Below are 22408 nucleotides of genomic sequence, written 5' to 3'. Positions count from 1 at the left end.
GGGCTTTACAAAGTACTGTTTTTCTAGAAGATGCATTATTAGGAGAAAACCTCATGAAATCTTCTGGCAATCAGATCTTAGTAAAGAACCTTCGATAACTGATATTTAAGATAATGCTGTAACAGATATCAGATTTAAATGAACTTCTGATTACATCATCTCTTCTTCTGCTTCCCTCCAGCACTTTTCTTGTGGTTTGTTGAGTTCTTGGGGATAATAGATAAGTCCCGTTACCTTTATTTGTTGTGCATCATCTAATCCAACAATGCTATAGCTTGACCGAAGAACTTCTAGTTTCTGTACTCTAAAACGTGCTTAATGAGCAGCAGACAGATGTACAGGTTCCATATAGACTCTTCTGCCCCCCATAATATCAAGGGACTATGAGCTGCAGCTTTGAGTTTTCCTTATCTCGTAGAAAACACTGCCAGCCTTTTTCCTATCTTTCTCTAACGGTTCTTAACAGAAAGCCAGTGTGAAAGTTAAACTTCTCTATAAAACTCAGACTGTAAGAAAACTTGAAGGCAGCCCGAAGGTTTTTTTTTTTTCAGTTGGGTCCTAAAAAGAAAAGGCTGAATTCCCTGTACGCCCTTTCTTGCTGTGACCATATATATATATATATTTCTGGAAAACCTGTTTCCCCCGCCATGGAGTGTCTCCTCCCCAAGTCTCCCATTCTGTATCTAAAGGCTGGGCTCCTAAAAGGGGACATCACCTGTCTGGAAGCCCAGTGACAGGCCACCAAGATGGCTCGGGGTAGCAGCACATGACATATCAGGAGAGGCTGGGAGAATTAGGTTTGTTCAACCTGAAGAAGAGAAGGCTAAAGGGTGATCTTTGGGCTGTCTACAACTACTTGCGGGGAAGCTATGGAGAAGATGGAGCCAGACTTATGGCAGGTGCACCAGAACAGGGCAGGAGACAAGGGACAGAAGCTGGAATGCAGGAAACTCCAGTTGAGTAAAAGGCAAGTTTATTTTACCACGGGTGTGATCAAACACTGGAACAGGTTGTAAGAGATATTGTGGAAACTTTGTTCTTGAAGATATTCAAAACTTGACTGGACAAGTCAACCTGGTCCCTTCCAACCTGCATTAATCTATGTTCATGATACTCAGCACCTCTGCAGTAGCTGCTGGAAAAGCCTTTTCAAGCAGATGTGTCTGTTCCTTTCCCAGTCTTAGTCTTTTTTTAACCTGATCATGATGAACTCATTTGCCATTTTTTTGTTTCCTGCAGTTCTGGAGGCAAAACAGCTGATGCCTAGTTGAAGACAAGTTATTAAACCCTGTTTTTTCCAAGGAGCGATGCCTCCTCTCTGCGTCTGTGTGATGGAATCCGTAACTGACCTGGAGGCAGCAATGAATACGTACAATGGTTGTATCATCTGTGCTGTCTGTAAGGCTGGGGTTGGCAAGTGAGGTGGATCAAATCAAATGCTGCAGGAGAATTGAATTGCATATTGAATTAAAATTCTGTATGCTAGCATGAAATTTGCCCTTCTTTTACTAAATACTTGGGTATCAAGTAATTAGTTTATCTAAAATACTTTGAAAAGTGCATCTTTTCTTGCACAGCAATATCTGAAAACATCCCCAAGCGATGATTTGGAAGAGCTGCCCTGCTGTCTGATATTAGAAACCTTAGCTGAAAGTAAAGCTTCCAAATAAGGCTTCCTTCCTTCACTTTAGTTCCATTTAGAGGCTATATATTTAGAAAAATGGTTTTAGAGAGACTTCCTATCGACAAATGTAGGTTGCGTTAGCCCAGTGCTAAAACATGCTTTGAGTTGTGAAAACATCACCTGATTATTAAATATGCGTTAGGACTTGCCTCACAAGGAAACTTATTGATATAATTACACTAGTATCATTATGCTCAGATGATTTCCTGTGTCGACAAGCCCTTAGATGCAACTCGTTTGGCCCCTTCTTATTTAGTAACTCATTAGGGCTCTGACTGCGCATTAAAATTGCATAATTCTTTGCTAAAAAATCTTCAACGTGCAAGTTTAGTGCTGACTGGCAGCGCTTGCAGGGTGCTCAGCACACCAGCAGTTAAGCTTTAAAAGATGATGAAGAATCAAGGACAAAAGAAGTGAACGCTCTAAGTCTGGGAAATGGTTATAAATTAAACGCTCCTGAAAAATCATCATTGCATAATTGTGTGGATTTTGGAGCAGACGAGCTGAGCCACGCTCATTCAGGAGCCTGGCTCATTCGCACCTCTTATATACTCGGAGTGTCTTGGCCAGCTGAGTCCTTGAGTCACTGTCTTATCTCTAGTTTTGATCCACAATAACGTGCTGGAGTAGGAGCACGCATGCTGACAGCTTTGCGCTTGCAGTCCTGTTCTCAGTTTGCAAAACTCTGGTGTTTGTACTGAAGCAGCATTTCTGGGATTTTGCAGAGTTTCTTTACCACCCCCGTTTCCCTGCTGCTCTCTTTTGACAGAGCAATGCTGCTTGACATTTAATTTTATTTCAGAAAACTGCCACAAGAATGTTATTTTTCTAATATCTGTCGTCTTCCAGATTTCTTTTTTTTTTATTATTTTATTTTAGAAATTGCTGTTCTTAAGATTGATAACTATGAATGTTCGGTCTATGTAAATTGGATGAATTATAATAGGAAGTCTGTTTTTTCATGATAAAAATAAGCCTAAAGACAGTATACTGGCACCTCATCATTCAGTACCCAGCTTACCTTACTTCACACTTTTAAAATGGGGCTCTTGATGGTCTCAATCTTCATATCAAGGCTGAAACATCCTCATTATTCATATTATCATGTAGCAAATGAGTGAGGAGCTTCTGATACTTATCACACGGATGCTCCACTTTATTAGTCTTTCATCTTTCTTCTAATTCATTTTTCCTTTGACAGTGCTTTAAAAGTAAAATCTAGGTAGGCATGTAGATTTTCCAATGCTTTGAAATAGCGTCTCTCCAAAAGCATCATCTGCGTTAGCGAAGGGGTCTCTGAAAAACAGGAATGGAGCAAGTAACACGTGTTGAGGTATGGATTTTGGCAGATTTCCTTGGGCAGGACATCACCTCGAGCTCCAGTGTCCAGCGGTGTCCTCTGTAACACACCTCATCATGCTGCAAAACCTCCTTGGTAGGAACCTGTGTGCTAAGAAGAGTGTTCTTATATTGGTACCTTTGAAAGTGAGTGAGCGATGGGAATTATGCCGGAGTGCTTGAACAAGGAGCTGGGGCAGATGAATCACTTTGAACATAGCAATTGCGTTTTACGATTGAGGCTCATCGTTTTTTCTTTGATGGAAAAGAGTAATAAGGCTCTAGGCTCTCCTGTCAACACCAAATTCAGTATTTGGTGACTGCCCTTCACAGCTGGTTGCTGTAGTACATCTCACCCAAGATAGTTTGATTTTGCTTTCTCAGTTTGAGGCAGGAGTCCAAAAAGTGGATTCAGATCAACAGTTGTAATACTCAAGTTTTTTCCCTTGAAGTTCAATTCACATCCCTCAGTCCTATAGCTAAGGCATACGTATCTGTTTTATGCGGCAAAAATATAGGTTGACTGCTTATCGGGTCAATGCTGCTGTTTGATAAACAGTACTTATCTCCTTGAAGCAACACCCTGCCCTAAATAAGTTTGCCTAGGGACCTGAGCCAGAAATAGCTTCCTTTCTAATTTTTTTTTTATTGTATCCTTTTAAAAAAATCATTGAAAAAAATGTTTAAAATGAAAATACAGGATGGCGTTAGTCCTGCTTTCTGAACAGCTTGAGTTTTGGGTTGTTTTTTTTTCCTCCAGCAGACATGCAGGTTGTAAAGCTCTGCAATCACATCTTTCCCCAGGAGTCTGTGCTTCTTCCCGTGTTTCATGTTATTCCCCAAACTGAATATATTCCCTCACTTATATTTACTGTTTGTCACTAAAACTCCAGTGGAGGAATGTAATGATGTTGTTGAGCAACACGGGATTGTGTTGATCCCTGAACACTTACAGATACGGCTTCGTTACGTCCCTGTGAGAAGCAGTAAACAATCCCATTTTAATACAGCAGGAGGAGGATGTATTGCTTAATTACAAAACTAATTATTTTTTGCAGCATAAATACCTTGTGGGGGATTCCCCCCGTTGTACTTCCAAGTCTTGTAAGCTTTTTTTTTTCTTGATATTTCTGAAAACTAGGCGTGACGTACCAAATCTGGCACAGAAAAAGGAAGGGCAGGGGAATTAGGATGTGGTAGTAGCCAGAGAAATGTTAGAAAGCATAAAAGTGGACTGGACAGAGACGGGAAATGCTCGTGGTAATGGTTGACCAGGTAGTAGTGGTAAGGCAGTACGTAATTCAGCCGTAATACAGGGTGTGGATAACAAGAAATTGAAGTGTTCAAACCCAGGAGCCGGGGCAGAAGAGAGAAATATTTGTGAGTGGCTGGTGCTGTGGGAATCCTATGGAACAATGCAAAAAAAAAATAAAAATCGTTGAATAATGTTAATGACTAGGACGTTGCTTTCTAATGGGAATGTTCTATGACAAAAGGTGGAAATAAAAATAAGTACTTTAATGCAGTGATGAGCTGTAAAACATGAAGCAACGCAGTGGCTGAAATCAGAGGTGGGAGCCAGATTTCTTCGGGAAAAGACGGGGAGTGAGATTCTGATGGAGCAGAGGTAGATGCTTGCTGCCGCTCCTCCTGATCTGATTTGGAGGTGGATAATAGAAACCTTTGTCATATTGCAAGTATAAATATTTGTGGGAGTATTTTTTTACATTACTTTCCAGCCGTAGTGGTAATGCTATGGATAACTTTGTTAATTGTCATATCCAGAATAGAGGGCTCTTTCCAATTAATGACACAGAAACTTTGTGAATTTGTCACACTAAGCAAGGGGAGATGCTGGCTGTGGGGACCACCTGAGTGAGTTCTGAAAAATATTTGAAGTAAGCAGAGGTCCTGTGAGCATTGGGAAAAGATGACAAAGGCAAGATGGATAAATAGGAAGAAAAAATATTCAAATGAGAATTGTTGTATTTCCATTGAAAGCAAAACTGAAGGAGTCAGTACGTTTAAATTAGGGAAACGAGATAATCTTTTTATCACAGAAACCTGAAGGTTTAGGTCATGAAAGCACAAATCTTTAGCAACAAGCCATCGATGGAGTTAATGTTGGAGAATCCCAAATTCTAATGGTGATGTTTATGAAAAGGAGGAAGAAAAGCGCGTGTATAGCTCAATATATTTGAAAGACAAGACCTGAAACAAGCTTCCCAAACATAAACGAAAGGAGAAAAAGCAATAAGTTTTTTATTAAAAAAATTAACCAACACAAAACCCTATCATATTCCCGATGAAGAAAGGCTGAGGGATTTGGGTCTCTTCAGTCTGGAAAAAAGACAGCTGAGGGGGGACCTTATCAACACTTATAAATACTTAAAGGGTGGGTGTCAGGAGGATGGGGCCAGGCTCTTTTCAGTGGTGCCGGGGACAGGACAAGAGGTAACGGGCACAAACTTGAACATAGGAAGTTCCACCTAAACATGAGGAGGAACTTCTTTCCTTTGAGGGTGGCAGAGCCCTGGCACAGGCTGCCCAGAGAGGTGGTGGAGTCTCTGTCTCTGGAGACATTCCAAACCCGCCTGGACGCGTTCTGTGCATCCTGCTCTAAGGTCCATCTGACAAGGAATAAATAAAAGTGGAAGGATGTTTCTGAGTGTTAGAGCATCACAGTTCTGAAAGAGCTTTCCAGTAGGGAAAGTGAGGGTGGGGAAGTGGTGACTGATGTGTTAATGAAGGGATGTGTATTGTTTCTGGTGTTCACAGAGGACTGAATTTGATAATCCCAGGAAACCACACCTGGTTTCTTACATAAGTAATGAGAAGCCTCCTGGGTTAATTCACATGTGAAGATTTTGCTGCAGGTTGTTATTACTCTTGACCATGGAAAACCTGAGTACTGATGCTGCCGGAGTTTTGAATACGCGAGTTGGTCCCTTGCACACTTCTCCATAGATTTTTAGTGGAATTTTGTAGATGGAAACAACCACAAGTTGTCTGATCTACGGCTGGTGTTTGAGCTCAAGAATACAGTACGCACGCATGCGTTGTATTTGCTTTAGATGCAGGCAGCTCATCCAAATGTGATTGCAAAGGTGGTTTAAGTGGTAGAAACTCCATTTTATAGGTGTTTGCTCAAATAAATGTGCTTAGGTGATTCGCTTCGGTGTCTGTTTCAAAACCAAGGTTCTTCCCTGCAACAAAGTTCTAGTTTATGCTTTCCCAGCAGCACCTGCTTGGCCTCTCAAATTTGCACCCAGCTGAGATGTAGTATCAGAAAATGCAACTGATTTGAAGATTTTGTTCAGTAATAAGGGCTAGGAAATACAGCAAATGGTGAACCAGCATGGGAAGAAGAGAGTCAGAATTCACGGATTCCTGATGGCAGATTTTTTTCAGATTTTAGATTGCTTAAAAAAAAAGTTAGGAGTTAAAATGTGCTGTGCTTCATTGGTCAAATAGCCTGTAAATTTGTTTAACTGTCAGGTTGATACAGCTAACCTGTGCTTTCTCTTTTTCAGTGCTTGCACCTCCTCCACCGTTGCCACCACCAATACAGGGATATGCCTTTAAACCCCCTCCTCGACCAGATTTTGGCACTTCTGGGAGAACAATCAAACTGCAGGCCAACTTCTTTGAAATGGACATTCCTAAAATAGATATCTACCATTATGAATTGGATATAAAGCCAGAAAAATGCCCTAGAAGAGTTAACAGGTAATACAGTGCTTTGCTTTTCCTCAGTTTATTTACATTGTGTTTTCCTTTGAAAATGCTGGAGCCATGTGCCAGTCTTCACTGACAGCATGGAGGATGTGTCTGTCTTTGGTTGTACTGATAGCTTCCGACTTTGCATATCCATCAACAGGGATTTTTTTCTCCAAGTCTTTCTGTACCAATCCAAGATTTCTGTCCTAATTGTCCCTTATTTTGTTTGAACTTGTCAGCATCTTAAGATGCTGCTGATCAAAGCCACTGGTGACAGATGGATGAGCTGTATTAACCCCAGTGGAGCTAGGTCAGTATAAGCCAACTTGATAAATACGATTCTTAGTGTTGCTTCATTAAATATTGGAGTGCAGTTGGCTGACAAGTCCTTCAGCAGGGAGTTGGTGTTACCAGCTTGTTTTCCCACCTTCCGCTACTGACAAGGCGGGGCAAAATCCATTTGTTTGTGCTGCTGCGAGAGGATTGTGTAGGGCCTAAATTAGGTAAGAAGTTTTCCTTCATCAGTAGATTCTATATAAGGGAAAGATATGCTCCTGAAACAGATAGCAAGGTGAAAACATTAGATCGTCTGGCCAAAGAAACAAGCAATTAGGTCTTGCATTTTGCATATGTGCCCTATTAGTCACAGTGTGGCAACCTCATTGACTTGAAAAAGCGGTGTTGCCAGAAGTGAAACTTGAGAACAAGACTTGGCACTAACTGGAAACCACAAAAGTGTCTTCATCGTAACTACCTACATCTTGACTGTAGAGGATCGGAATGGCATGTTTATATATTCAAGAGCAAAACTTTTCCTTATTAAAAAAGGTCACAGGGGTGGAATACGCAGCCAGGAACAAAATGTGGAGTCAAAAAAGCCACCCGAAAGCCAAAGCTTTCTTAACGTGAATTAATAAACCAGAGTGCACTATCCATTGTTGTACCAAAAAGTCGGTGAAGATAGCATTTTCATAAAGCAGCATCGCTGTGCTTTGCTGTCCTGTTTTTTTTTCCTGTGGTGATGTACTATAAATTTAATTTTTAAGCTAGTCAAGAATTGAATTTAATTTTAAAAGCAAACACTGTTGTAAGTGTATTAAGCTGAACTCTCTCCTTGCCCAAGGGTAACCTGCTGATTTCACTGACATACTCTTACTGCATTGTGAGTGCTGCAAAAAATTTTCAGCAGTCACTTTTTTCAGAGTGGGAGCCGTGATTTGCTTTCATTAAGGGATATCCCTGCCACCAGCTCCAGCCCTGCCAGCTGGCACGCTGCGGGCTGGTGCAGATTGCCCTGCCTCTGTAGCTGCTGCACAGCTCTTGTGTGTGTCGTGGCTCTCTGTGTGATGGTCCAGCGTGTGGGTGGCTGCTCGTCAATGGCAGAGAGCTTAATTACTAAATAATAAAGCAATCTTTCTCACTGAAAAGGCAGATTATACTCAGTAGCAAGTTCTGTCTGTGCTGACAGCTTCTGACCTGCTCAACTTTGTCAGGTTAGTCACTCCCTCTGTTGTGGTAATAGGAGCAAGTATAAATCTGCATAGATTAAATGCCTTTTGCAGTAAACAAGGATGTCATAAATGCATTTGACAGTGGTATGGTGCATGTTTCTCAGTGCAGTGTTGGAAGAATACAAATTGGATTCGCTTGATGAAGTGTATGCTTTATTTCTTTTGAGTGCTTATTCCTGCGTGCGTTACATATACGTAGATACACACGCATTTGCCTGTGCCTCGGTTTTTGTGAGCCGTGACCTCTCAGTCCTACATGTATACCTATATTTTTGTGTGTGCTTATATATATGTGTATAGGATTGTGCAGGATCCACATGTGGTTCAGTTCTAAATGATAGATTTTTCATCTGGCTACATGTTTCTAGTATTTTGGTTATATAATTCAGATGTATATTTATAGTAAATAGTTTTTATCATGACTTTATATGTTTCAGCCTCTAGAAGGGATAGAGGGAGATTTTATTTTCATTTACGCTACTCCCTCATCTCTCCCAGCTTCAATCTTCAGTTTTATAGTGGGACTTCCTGTGGCTTGGACTATGACCCTGCAGAGCCACTGCAGGGATGTGTACAGTGTCCACGCTGATGAGACGTGAGCTGGAGCAGGACTGGAAAACACAAAGCTGAGACAATACGCTGCTGTGCCAAATCAATACAGTCTGGCTACAATTCTTCACGTCTTGCAGAAATCCCACATCTATTTGTACAGTTAGATAGGGAGAGTGGGAAATGTGAGTTTGGTCACGCATCATAAATGCCTTTGGTTTAATTCATGTGGACAGCTAGGACTCGTACGAGCTTCGAGATGAACTTTGCAGTCACTGGCACTTGTTGTGCTTGCATGATCTTGAAGAATAGCAGTAAGTTAGCGAATTGGTAAATAACTCTTTTAACTTCACATGGAGAAAATAACTTACTTTTCATTAAGATGTCTCCACCCACAGCTGAGAAGCACCAGTGCTAAATGTGGTCTGAAGCTTGAAAACCTTAATTAAGTGGAAGTGCTCATTTTTATATAAAGTAGTTCACAATCGGAAGAACTTGCTCAGTAAAAGAATGGGTTTTCCATTGCTCAGTCTTTCACTCAAGGTTGAAAAATAGCTCCTTCCTCCCACCCTCCAAATATGTGCTTGTTCAGTCTGACATTGCAGACCTGAGGCAGAAATTACTGTGGCAAGTTTTATTCATACTTCGCAGGTCAGGCAAGTTTCTTTCAGTGGTCACATCCTATCTTAAAGCCTTGGCGCACAACAAAGATATTGTCGATTAAGCCAATCTTGATTCTTTTATTGAATGAATTCAGCATTTCGTCTCAGGTTTTTGCATTGCTTTAATATCTACCTGTATGCTGGGTTAATTACCTTTCCAAGTCAAGGTGTGTGAAACAGTCACCTGCAGCGTCTCTGGGCTGCTGGTTGTCAACAGCACTGAAGAAACCGTGGTTTCCTTTCTGTGTCCGTTTAACTTCTTAATGCTCTTTTGCCCCAAGCTGTATGTTAAGGACCTTGTAGGCAGCGTATTGCAGACTGCTGATGGATATAGCCCTGTGATACGGTTAGCCTGAAGGGTGTCTCTTTGGGACGTTGGGACCAAAGACATTTGGCATCAAAGGGTGTTATTATTCCAACAGACCTCTCATGGGCTGGTGAACTGCTTTGCATGACCAGTGTGTTGTAAACACTGTGGTTTGACAAGAACTTTGTGAGTGGTTACCTCGTTCACGTAAACATGCAACCTAATTCCAGCTATGCTTAAATAAGTATGTATTTTTAATATGCAGGGGTCCCTGTGAATGTGCATATCCAGTTTTGTTGGATGGATCCCAGTTTTGTTGTGTACATGAAAAAATTACATTAAAAAGTAACCTTTCTTAGTGCCGTGTGAAAAGCTTGCATGTCTCCATTGCTGTAGAACTATTGTCCTTACGCTACGTCTGTAAACTTGGATAGCCATTTTTTGAAAGCTTCTCAGGCTGCTGAGCTTTTGGACCATGGTTCTCTGCAGAAAGGGCTGTAGGACAGGGGAGCAGAAGTCCCAGAAGAATATCAAGCACCTCTTGTTTTGAGCTTGAGAGAGCATGAGCTTTCGCTTTACTACTTTCAGTACATCACAGAAAAGAGGAAGGAAAGTTTCAACCTGAAAAAGCTAAAAAAACAGCTGCTTTAAGAAAACAGTTTAGTCTATGAAAAGGTTGCTTTAATTCAGGTCAGTCAAATCTTGCCTTTAATACCCAAAAGCGGACAACCCTTTCATTTACCTAATGCCTCTATTTATAAATATTAGTGTTAGTGTTTATTTGCTACTTGCCATCAACAGTAAAAAGTTGAATTAACGTAATCTTTTTGTATTTTCAGAGAAATAGTGGAGCACATGGTTCAGCACTTTAAAACCCAGATTTTTGGGGATCGCAAACCAGTGTTTGATGGAAGAAAAAACCTATATACAGCTATGCCGCTTCCCATTGGGAGAGATAAAGTAAGTTTTAAATAGAAAAGTTTCCAATTGGAAAACTTAATATTTGCAGACCCTTTCTAATAACTGATAGGAAATGATTTCATATTTCTGGAACAGATGTCTCCTCCTGTTGCCACTCTGCTCGGGGTGTGGTTCGCCAGGACAGAAGTGTGAGCTTGTTGCCATCAAAATAGCCACTCTCCTTTCCATATCCATTCTTTCCTCCCTCTTTCTCTCCCCACTTGCGTGGTTTCTCCTGGTTTGGTGAGCTGGATCAACTGCCCAAGACAGCGGACAAGCTCCATGCTGCCACAAGGGAGAAAGTGAAAGCACAGTTGAGTTTGGGAGAGGCGAGTTTTTGTGTCAGCACGTTAATCTCATCAAAGCCCACTGTAAGCTGATTCTCACTATCCACTAGCTGTAAGAAACTCCTCCATCCTTCTGTTGGTGGTGTGGAACTTCTTCCCTAATACTTTACGACGTGAGAGCCAAATTAATTTAAACTGCACAGGTTAAGGCCTGCTAGCTTAGCCCTGGGGCAATTGAAGAGGACTCGCATGTTCTGTTTGCCAGCTCTGTTTGTGGGGCGGTGACCCTTTTGGTCACTCCGGCTGCAGCTGTGAAGTGTAGCCATGTCTGTGCCCATCGGTGACTGGTGAAGCAGAAGGGACTGTGCTGGAACATGCTACCACGCAAACCCTATAAAATAATTTAGGCTACGCTTCTGTGGTCTAATATCAGATTGAATTTTCTGTGGCCTTTTTTATTTAGACGATGAACACTGGAGGATACAGACATTCTCGTTACTCATACTGTGGTAGTTCCCAGAGGCCATTTTAGCCTTCTGCTGTGGGTGCAAGGTGAGGCATGCACGGTTACAGGGGAATGTCTGATCCCATAGCAGTTGATTACAACCGAACTAGACAAAAGGAAAATGTAAGGGGGAAAGGGAAATACAGAAAAATATGGAAACTTGCTTATGTGATAAAACTGGGAACAGAGCTCAGGTGTTCCTAAATTGAGGAGCAGTGTGCTACAAAATAGTTCATGCAGTGCTTTGCTGCCTCAAATCGTATGCCTGTGCAGTGCTTGACATGGTTAATAGTCCCACTTGAATCAAGCTCTTAATCTCTCTTGTGTAGTTTTTATTTCCCCCGAATGTATTTAAGTGAATGTCATGCAGTAAAGGTGACTCTCTACTCCAGTCTTAATTATTTTTTCATTAACTGATAAGCTAATGTCTAGGAAAACTATCAAGGAGTCATTTTAAAAGTATTAGAGATAATTTTTTTTTTTCACTTTCACATGTAGTATTCCACTTCCTACAGATTTGACGTACAAGATTGCGAAGTATTTGCTAACGGTGGGATGATACTCAATGAGTGTCTCTTAGGGGTTTAAACCAGTCCTCTGGATGTACACGGTTACCTTCTGACACTTTCCAAGTTGTGGATGACCGACAGTATATTTTATGACAAGTATGAAGTTCTGTATTTGCTAAGTAATGGTAAATGAAAAATGGTTTCTCTGTGGAGGATAAACAAACTGGGATCAAATTAATCCTTGGATCTGAGGAGACTTTGTGAGGTGCAAGTTGACCCCACTCTGATTGGGAACTGGATGAGATGGCCTCCTCCTCCTCCTGTTCCACGTCTGAATGCCCGCTGACCGAACGAGACTCGATTCTTCATGCTCTGCATCTTAAAGCCCACATATACTAAACCATACATGGTAAAAATGAAGTCTAGTGACACTGTGCCAGCAGGAAATGCTTTTGACGCCCTGATTCCTTCACGTCTGTGCAAATGAACGTTGTGTCCTACACCTGGGAAACGGCTGACTTTAATGATTTCGTTAACCCTTTTGGGTGGCACAGAATTATCTAGCCGGAGCGATGACCACTTGCAAAAGGCGGTCACTGAGGAGAATGTTTTTAGTGGAGGTTAGCACAAGATGGTTCGGATAGTTTCATCTGTGGCTCACGTTTAGGCTCACTTTTAATAAACTCATATCTTTTCCCAGTTTCCCATGGGATATAGGACTTTGTCGGGTTTTCTGCCATACATATATTAATGTTATTACCCTGGAGGAAAGAGCTAATAAAGATAAATCTTCAGCCGGTTTAAATCGGACATGGGAAATTTAGCTTAATGAGGGAAATTGTTACATGGTGCTAAATTGGTTTAAGCACGATTTAAACCAGTATAAAGCTTGTAGGTATTAGGCCTTTCCTCCAGCATAATTAGATTAGGTTTCTTTGGGGTTTTTTTGGCTGTTCGGTACATAATAAATGTAGCAAGCTTACTGCATGTCTGATTACATTTAGGATCATATTGAAAAGATTCATGAACATACAATGATTAATAGATGATCCTTAATCTCAGTGGAAGAAGACCTTGATTTACTGGCAGTGTGCCTTGGTGGTGGAAGAACTGATGCTAAGCAGAAGGCTGACACCAAATTGCCTACGTGGTATTTTTTTTCCCCTCCTGTTGCTCTTTAACTTAATTAATACACTCTGTCCTCATCTCTTGTTGGTGGTGGTTGTTCTAGGGTTGGGTTTTGTTTTTTTTATTGTTGACCTTGCTGACAACCCTGCTTCTCTTACAACTTTACTATTATATAAATACTCTTTATCTTTTCTGCTTGACCTTCATGGTTATGGTCCCTATTTTCATTCCTTCCTTATCGTACCTTATTTTCACTCTCCAATTCTTGCATTTCTTTAGACCTTTTGGAACAAATACGGAGTATGTAAATATTAACAGAATGTTTTTGTAGTTTTTACTCACACCCATCAAGAAGAAACAAGTGTATAGGACACTGTCAAGGTATAAAGATATTAATAGTCTCCTCTTTCCTCGTAGGTTCTAACAGCAAGCCCAGGTCACCTCCGACTGTGGCTTTGTACACCACTGCTGCGTTACTTGTGTATTGCCCTAAAACGTCCTTCTACAGTTAAAAGCGAGAACTAAATTTTAACTGAACTTGAAAGTTTTCTTACCTAGCAAGATTTGAGAACAACTGATCTATCTTAATGTATATCTTAAATAGTCTTTAATTATAACGCCAGTAATTACAAGTGAACCGAGCTGCGGTTTGATACAGAAATGCTATGGCTGTTCCCTTTTGCAGAAAGAGTTATTCCTGTCTATGGCCACAACTGTACTCCGCTTGACTTTATCTATTTGAAGTGCTGCTAATGACTCTGTACATGATAGAAGCAGACCTCTTCCTTGTGTCCATAGCTTGAGATTTCCAAACGAGTCCAGGGGAGGTAGGCACCCAAATATTTGATTGGAAACTGTGCATCTGTTTTCCTCTGAATCCCTGGGAAGGAAAAGCTCTTAGAGAAAAGGTACATTGTATGCTCAAACATGATAAAATAAGCACGTAGTGATGCCAATGTTTTAAAGAGAAGATGTAGTACTAAGAACTTCCCAAAAACACATGGTCAGGTTCAATTTTTATTATTTTTAAACAGTGATATGCTGATTTGTATGAGTCAATCAGGCTACATCAGCTGAGACCTATTGTTTTTAAGAAAGCTTTCCAATTTTTCCACAGGTTTAATGTTTTTTCACATCCCTACAGTAACATCCCTTTCATTTAGTTCCTTTAGCTGCAAAATTATGTCAGCTGAGTTGCAATTTAGCAATGGTTGTAGCAGGTAGGAGCTGAGAGATTGAGATAATAAATGTTTTCATTTGGGATAGATTACACCTGGTGGAACTGTAGGAAATCAAACATTAAATTTGGCATTAGAGTTTATTCCTAGTAGTAAAGTACGTGGTAAAACTACCTTTTAAAACTACGTTGTCTTGAAATTTTTCATATTTTGCTTACTCTGACAAACATGAATGTGTTCACTTGCCCTTAAAAATATAGAGTGGGATAAATAAAATATTACTGAGAGATTTCAATTCTGATTTGGAGTGCCTAAAAATATATGTGATCTTGAGGGATGTGGATTAAGGACACATCTTTTTTGGTCCTAATGTATTTTTGTATTTTTTTTTTTTAAACAAAAGCTCTTCAGTCGCGTGTAGTTCAGGTGAGATATTAAAGGAAGAAAACCTGGGAAGCTGGAGACTCTAATTCAGAGAGCAGAGACTCTAATTCAATTGTTTTGAAGTAGGGTTAGACCCAGCAGCAAAAGCTCTTTGGGACAAATTCAGCAGCGTGAATTCACTGTCACAGCTTTGCTAAACGTAATAGGGATTTGCAGTCTAGTAATTGGAATAGAAATTGTTCAATCCTGGATCTTTTATTTCTGCCAGGGCCATGGATACTGCAACACAAGTAGTCCAACACAAATCATCTTTTTCCATTCCAAGGAGGTGAAGGAGCTTTGTAAATTGAAACCAGGAGGGGGAAAAAATAAAACAAAATCTTGTCTTAGATTAAGGGTGCCAGAGTTGTTAATAATCAGATGAGTTGTGCATCAACAGTATCGGGAATAATAGAAATTATGAAACTTGATTTGGAGGAGGAGAGAAGTGTAAAGGAAAATGCAGTTCAGGTGCGACAGACATCTTCCATCTGCTGTAAATGAGATGCAAATTGAAGACCTTTTGATAGTGTGGTGGGGGAAAAAGTCTTCATAGAGAAAGCTTCCAACCTGTGTCAGCGAAAACCCGTGCCTTTATTTGCAATGCTTTTCAGCAGAATTCACCTTCTGGGCCAGACTCAGGCCACCGACCCTGCAATTACAGACTCCAGTTGTCACTGCTCTCCCACGGCCGTGTGGCTCCTTCCTCTGCTTGACTTTCCTGGTGAATGATGTCTGTACTAGAGGAGAGATGCGGCTGTAATATTAATTTTGACTGCCTGCTATAAATTGTCAACTCGTTTTTCTGGCAAACGGGAAGGCTTATTATTTGTGTTTTATCTTTCCTTCCTATTTTTTGACTCAAGAAGCTAACTGTTGCAGAAGACCAGATGATTGCATATATTAGCTTGCCGTTACTCATGTATTATTTTTGCTAGCCCACTAATTATAGTTTGTCTGTTAAGTGGATGCCTTTTGTATTTAAATTGTAAGCTCTTTAGGACAGGAAAATGCAATGTTTTTGTTTATATCCAGCACAAAGAAGCCTCTGATCTCGTTATTTCTTGTAGTCACTCTCAGAACTGCTAATCGTTTCAGACAAGCCTTAATTTTAGTCAGTTTAAGAACTTCTGCGTTCAGGCTTTTTTTGTTTTAATAAAGAGGAGAAATCAGCATTACAAGTAATCAGCTAAAGTAATATACCATAATGTAGTTTACCAGTGTTTTTTAGACAAAAAATTAAAAGTAGGGCACAAGATGTCAAAGGAGTGTCCCTGTTTCCTGCCTGATAGCATCACTAGTACTTGGGGGGCCATCTTTTATTCTTTCTTTGGCATTTAAAAATAAGAGGTTTTTAGATTGGTGGGTTTTGTGGTTGGTTTTGGTTTTATTGTCGGGGGTGAGTGGTGTTTGTTCTCTCTCTTTTTTTTCTTTTTTTTGTTTCTTTTTACCCCCTCCCCCCCCCCCCCACTTTGAAAGCTGCTTGTGGATTTAATTTTCTCTCGTTCGGACTATATCTACAGTAATAGTAATATAAAGCACTCCAGTGCTCTAGAGAGCGAATGCTTGAAATTCATGAATCTTGACAGGTAGTGACAGACCATATTTTATTTTAGGCATGCAGGAGCTGACGTGAATGGTGATGCGTTAGTATCTGTTAGGTATCTGAAATCAGGTTATTGCATCTTCGTGGAGACCTCCCTGTTGATACACGAGCACTTCCAAATTATCGGGTTGCCTCAAAGAGGGAGCTAGATGCCAGTTGGGAAGCACGCCAGCTTTCTGAAGTACACCTTTGGAAAGATCTAGCTGTAAAGAGAGGCTGTACCTAACGTATGTTGTTTCTTCATCGTTGCTTTTTTTTGTCTACATGCTTTATAGCGCTGTTCAGAGGAATCCGTCGTCCCCTCCAAGCCCCTTCCATTTTCCCCTTTAAATGGAAAGAATCATCTTGGTTTGTTGTTTGGCATTGTTGCAGGTGGAGCTGGAGGTGACGCTGCCAGGAGAAGGAAAGGACAGAATATTTAAGGTGGCTATAAAGTGGATGTCCTGTGTGAGTTTGCAGGCTTTACATGATGCTCTTTCTGGTCGGCTGCCAAGTGTCCCGTTTGAAACCATCCAGGCACTGGATGTAGTGATGAGGCACTTGCCTTCCATGAGGTGAGGGGAAGACCTTGATGTCGTTTAGGAGGTTGTATTGTTACTTGATTTGCCTCGGTGGCTTTTTGGGTAGGACGTGCTTTCATAGCTCAACCAAAATAATAGCAGATGGCATGCTCGGGCAAGAGGCAATACGGTGCTTTTCTGCTCATCTGGTGGAATTGGTAGCCACCAGCCTGGACACAAGTGCCTTTCCCCGCTGGTCTTCAGACTTGCTCCATGTTTGTGCGCTCTCAGGTCAGGGGTGCCCTGCCATCTCGCTTGTACCCTGTTTCTCTGTAGGCCTCAGAGAAGGAAGGCCTCCCTGCGTGGAAAGTAGTTGGAGGTTGGTAGACATGTAAGGGTGGTTTTCAAACTTGTTACCCTGTTCCTATGTGTCTTTGGGCAAAGGTTTATTGCCAATTTTGTATAAAGGATGCTGTGCTAGGAGGACATTAATGTCAACCCAGTATAGCTATTTTTATAGAAAAGAAAAACTTGACAATGATTTGGTTTTCTTTTTTTTCCAAGCGAGTGGGATCTACAGCATTTGCAGTCAAACCCAAACGATACTGGGTTTAATTCTGCTGCCATGAAACAAGTAGCTTAAGACCACTGTTCAAATTACATTCAATTGGAAAGTAAAGAACAACGCTTAGTAGGGCTGAACTTTCCCATTTTGAAGGGCTTAAATGGGGAAAACAAGTTAAATTTATCTAAGTATCTTTAAATAGCCTTACATTACATTGACTTTATCGTCATATTAAGGATAAAAAAAAATAGGAATCACTTTAGTAAGGTTTTGCAACACAGAAAACAGTCCAGACTCCTTAGTCATACATCTTTGTTCAGAGAAACATATTGGCACTGGTTTTGATTAGTTTGATATTAAGTGTGTAGTACCGCATTACCAAGATGAAAAATGCATCCAAAATATTTGTTAGATCAGTTGTTCACCCACGCAGAGTTTCCATGGATTTCAGAGGCCGCTATGTGAAAGTAAAGGGAGAGGTTATTTTTTACATTGTTGTTTTAATAGCAGAGATGTTCAATTATTTTCTTACTGAAGCATAGCTGAATTTTTTATGGAGAGTACAAAAAAAAGTTATTACTGCTTTTTGTTTGAATTAGTAGGTATGTTAAGGAGTATGCTGAAAATAAATTTACGCAGACATGAATAGTAGCCAGTTTCTTACTGTAACTAGCTGGATTTTGGGAGGTGTAACCTGAGTCCTGACAGGAATCTCAGATTATTGGTAATTTGAAACACTGACATTCCTGTGCTTTTGTAAATAGGAATTTGCATTAGTTATGGCTTTATTGTAATCTTTTTTTTGCTTTAATTTTATGATCTGATTTTATTTTCTTTATTACAGATATACTCCTGTGGGGCGATCTTTTTTTACAGCGTCAGAAGGGTGCTCAAATCCATTGGGTGGTGGCAGAGAAGTTTGGTTTGGCTTCCATCAATCAGTCAGACCTTCGTTATGGAAAATGATGTTAAATATTGATGGTAGGTCCTATAAAAATATTTTCTTGTTCCTTTTTTCTCATTCAGTGGAAAGGCAAAAATTTAGTTCCATCTGACGGATTTCTTAAAAATTTCCTCAGTATTGCTGTAACATAACGTTAATGTTTTTGTCTCCAGTATCTGCAACCGCGTTTTACAAAGCACAGCCAGTTATCGAGTTTGTATGTGAAGTTTTGGACTTCAAAAGTATTGAAGAACAACAAAAACCTCTGACAGATTCCCAAAGGGTGAAGTTTACCAAAGAAATTAAAGGTAATAATTAAATTACACAAAACTACTTTATTCTTTCTGATGATGCGTTACTACTACACATTCAAAGTATTTTCTGTAGCAGTTGCCTTATTGGGAAACAGATTAACACAATGAACGGGGCACATAAAATTTTTGAGCAAAACTAAGAGGCAAGAATCCATTTTATTACATGTATTTCAAGACTTTCAGAAGTCTGCTGATCAATTTTATGTTTCAGTCTACTTGTCCTTTTTTCTTAGTATGTTGGTTAATCTCTGTAGCTTGACAGAGACACTTTGTGAATACAAGCAAAGTTGGCTCCGTTCAGATAATTATGTGGCTTCAGATTTGATGAATCACTAGTATAAAAAGTTAAGTGAGCAGGTTTTTTATTTTTTAAATTTCTTTTGAACCAGCCACATTTGGAGCTCAGGTATGCACGTAAGGAAATTATTGAGATTCTGTGGCAAATATATATGTGTGTGCCTTTTGCCTGTGGCAAATACAGGGTAGTTTAATTAGCTTTGCCATTAATGAAAGTGCTTTAGTGAAACTGTGGATATGTTTTACTCTTAAGTGATGGGATGAACTAAAACTTTCTAGCAGATGGATGGTAATTTATTTTAGTGAGATTAGTTGCTGGCTTGTGACTTGTGCAAGCTTCTTCTCTTGACATACCTTCATTTTTTTTGTGCCTCACCACCACCCAGCCGCTTGATCAAGTGTCGTGTCAAAGTTACTGCTGCGTGTTGGCGTCTGAGAGCATCTCAGTGCAGAAGCACTACTGAGATCTTTCCAGCACATAGAGCAGCATCCCTTATCATGTCAGTCTTCTTGAAAACAATTTTATCTTCCCAAGTGAATATTGCTTTATTCTATTTAGAGGTTATATTTACTGTAGTGCTTTACTCTTGTTAAAGTACCCCCATCTCTAGAGTAAATACAAGTTACCAGTTACAAAGACAAAAATTTCATATTTTTCACTTTTGAAACATATCGCTAGTGTCGCTTCCAGTTCCATGACAAAGATATTCCTGTTCCTAAGCTAATGATTTCAAAAATGTTTACAAAGGCTGGGATTTCATGGTGGGTTTCTTTTTAAATAACCTGATCTTAAATTTTTCCAATTACTGGTGTCAAGATTTTCATATTCCAGATTTTAGCAATGCGGTTTTACATATTTAGATATATTTCATACATACACTTTCCTGGAAGTAAATTACACTTATTCTAATATGTAATGACCGAATGCAAGAGTAGGAGGAAGGAATCTTACTGTTTGTGTTCACTGAAGGTTTCTTCTGCAAAATGGAGGTCCTTCTTTCATGATACGTTTGATAGAAAGAAAGCAAGTTAAAAAAGAAAAACAAACCATAAATCCATCATGCAGCTTCCTTGTTTCCACAAAATCATCTTTGCCCAACTAGAAGTTAGCAAGAAAAGTATAAATAAGCAGCCTGAGTTTATACACACGTGCAGATGTATGAGGAATTCCTATCTACAGCCCCCTCTTCCCTCTTCCCACACATTCAACTTCCCATCTCTAATAGCCCACGTACAGCTGTTTCTGCCTAAGCATGAAAGTAATCTCAATGAAAATGCTGCATTCAAGCTTATATTTGTGGACAGTGATAAATTAGAAACAATTCCTTATGGGTAGCTGTCTTGTCCTGGCTTGGGGTGGGTAATTATTTCTTCTAGAAGTTGTTGGCTTTCAGGTGGGCTCAGGTTTTGTGCCAGTGGGGTTCGTGACAGATGTTTGTCTTCACAATGAATATATTCCTGGGCTCGTTCCCCTGGGCTCATAGAGGCTGTATGGGTATTTCTTCCCCCAACGATTCGTTAGTTCAGGCTCGGTTGCAATAGTTAGAGGTCTCACAGACACCGTATGTTTAGACATAAAGTATAAACAAGCTTTTTGTTTCAAGGAGGTTGCGTGCCCTTTTTGTCCTTCCACTGTCCTGGACTTCCTCAGAGGTACAGAATTGGAATTCACTGAATGTGTTCAGCTTCATCTGCAAACTCTTGGGGTTTGGGGTTTTGACTTGTCTCTAAAATTCTTTGTTGAACTTTGGCTGAAGCTCAGGGTTTTTGAATTTTAAGACTATAAGTTGTGGGTTTTTTTAATTCTGTCTGGGATACCCTTTGGTGCCTTGAGAACGTGCTAAATAATGAATAGCTTTACTGTACAGTGGTCTTGTGTGGCAATTAAGGGGGCCGATGCCTTGATTTTGAAGAAACAGTGATACTTGTTTTCTAATTTTTAGGTCTAAAGGTGGAGATAACACACTGTGGACAAATGAAAAGAAAGTACAGAGTGTGCAATGTCACCAGACGACCAGCAAGTCACCAAACGTAAAGTATTTTACTTACTTTTTAAAAAGTATCTTGCCTGCCTTACTGACATAGGAAAAGTTGTCTTGAAAAATGGTACTTTCTTTGGTCACTATATTTAAAACAAAGTATTTTCCCAATATATTTAAAACAAAGCTGTTCTTTTTGTTCTACTTCTATTCTTTAATGAATGTCATGGCATTTGAACCAGCCGCTTTGTTTTAAATCTGTGGTGGTAGACTTGGTTTTTTTCATTTACAGATTCTTTAACATTGGAAGAACAGGGCACCCTATTGGTAGCGTAATGTTTCCCAGAACTGTCGAGTAGAAAAGTAGTGCCAATTGGGATCAGCTTTCTAATCTTGCTTATTACCAGTCTATTTTTCCACTGAAAAAATGTTGGTTTTTAATCATTAACCAGAGATTTGCAGATAGCTTGAATACGGAGCTATTTGTTCCCATTTTTGAGGAAGTACTATAAGGAACAAAACTGCTATCAGCCTTTTACAAGAAGATAACTGATCACTATCTAAATCTGGTATTTAATTGTTTGGGCTTTGTTTCGTGCTCTTTCAGTGATGAGTTACATTAATGAAAAGACAATATTTATTCCATCTTGATGTAAGTATATGCAAATGTGTGTGCATATATGGAAATGTGTTTGTAATGTACAGAAAGAGAAATCCATTTCTGAAGCGATAATTGGTTTTGCAACTCTGGGCAGGCTCACTATTTTCGGTGCATGGCACGTCATAAAATGTAGTACTGCAGCTATCCCATATAAGCAGAAAACATTAGTCTTTGTCTCTGAGGCACCTGCTCTTAGGAAACTTAACTTATAGCTTCAGGTATCAAGAAGGTTAGAGAAATAGCCCTCTGTGGTACTATTAGAAGACACACGGTAGTGGCAATGGTGGTATCTCAATTCTAGAAATAAGCTTGTATCATTTCAGCGGGATAGGTTTCATCTCCAGTAAGCTTAACTTGCGCCAAGAGGTGTATTGAGCAAATGTGGGAAAGTATTCTGCATAAACTAATGGCTTATTTTCATATTTGATTTCCAATAGATTCCCACTTCAGCAGGAGAATGGACAAACAGTTGAATGCACTGTAGCTCAGTATTTTAAGGACAGGCACAAATTAGTTTTACGCTATCCTCACCTTCCATGTTTACAAGTTGGACAGGAGCAGAAACACACATACCTTCCTCTTGAGGCAAGTAAATTTTTAGACAATGCTACATTCTGGGAATGGGGGTAGGGGATCAAAGGAAAAAAAGGCTCAAATGTTGACAAACTGTTTTCTGAGTAGCCAACTTTAGACATTGTGTAATGCGGTAATGAAAAAAGAAAACCAACCCAAAAACCAGCTGCATTGTGTTTTTTAACTTCCTTTTGTGTGGGGATATTTTA

The 22408-nt window shown here is 39.9% G+C and overlaps 1 protein-coding gene across 13 annotated transcripts in view; it reads left to right on the top strand.

The window, feature by feature from the left end:
• The window catches only part of AGO2 (argonaute RISC catalytic component 2), a 67642-nt gene that overhangs the window by 12759 nt on the left and 32475 nt on the right, over positions 1-22408 (top strand). For 4 of the 13 annotated variants that reach the window (XR_012585810.1, XR_012585809.1, XR_012585808.1 and 1 more), the window contains exons 1-8: positions 2927-3119; positions 6556-6751; positions 10611-10731; positions 16737-16921; positions 18277-18413; positions 18549-18683; positions 20930-21017; positions 22064-22211. Coding sequence is in view for 4 of the 13 variants with exons in the window: in XM_074577904.1 (XP_074434005.1) it covers positions 3020-3119; positions 6556-6751; positions 10611-10731; positions 16737-16921; positions 18277-18413; positions 18549-18683; positions 20930-21017; positions 22064-22211 (1110 nt within the window). In the remaining 9 variants the exon portion in view is untranslated. Of the gene's footprint in view, positions 1-1239; positions 1378-2926; positions 3120-6555; positions 6752-10610; positions 10732-16736; positions 16922-18276; positions 18414-18548; positions 18684-20929; positions 21018-22063; positions 22212-22408 lie in introns of those variants that run through there. The other 9 variants (XR_012585812.1, XM_074577908.1, XR_012585814.1 and 6 more) reach the window with 7 other exon arrangements.

Source organism: Larus michahellis, chromosome 2, assembly GCF_964199755.1.
Source record: "Larus michahellis chromosome 2, bLarMic1.1, whole genome shotgun sequence".
NCBI lineage: Eukaryota > Metazoa > Chordata > Aves > Charadriiformes > Laridae > Larus > Larus michahellis.
The sequence above is the reverse complement of the archived record's forward strand: the minus strand, read 5'-3'. Positions and strand labels throughout refer to the sequence as shown.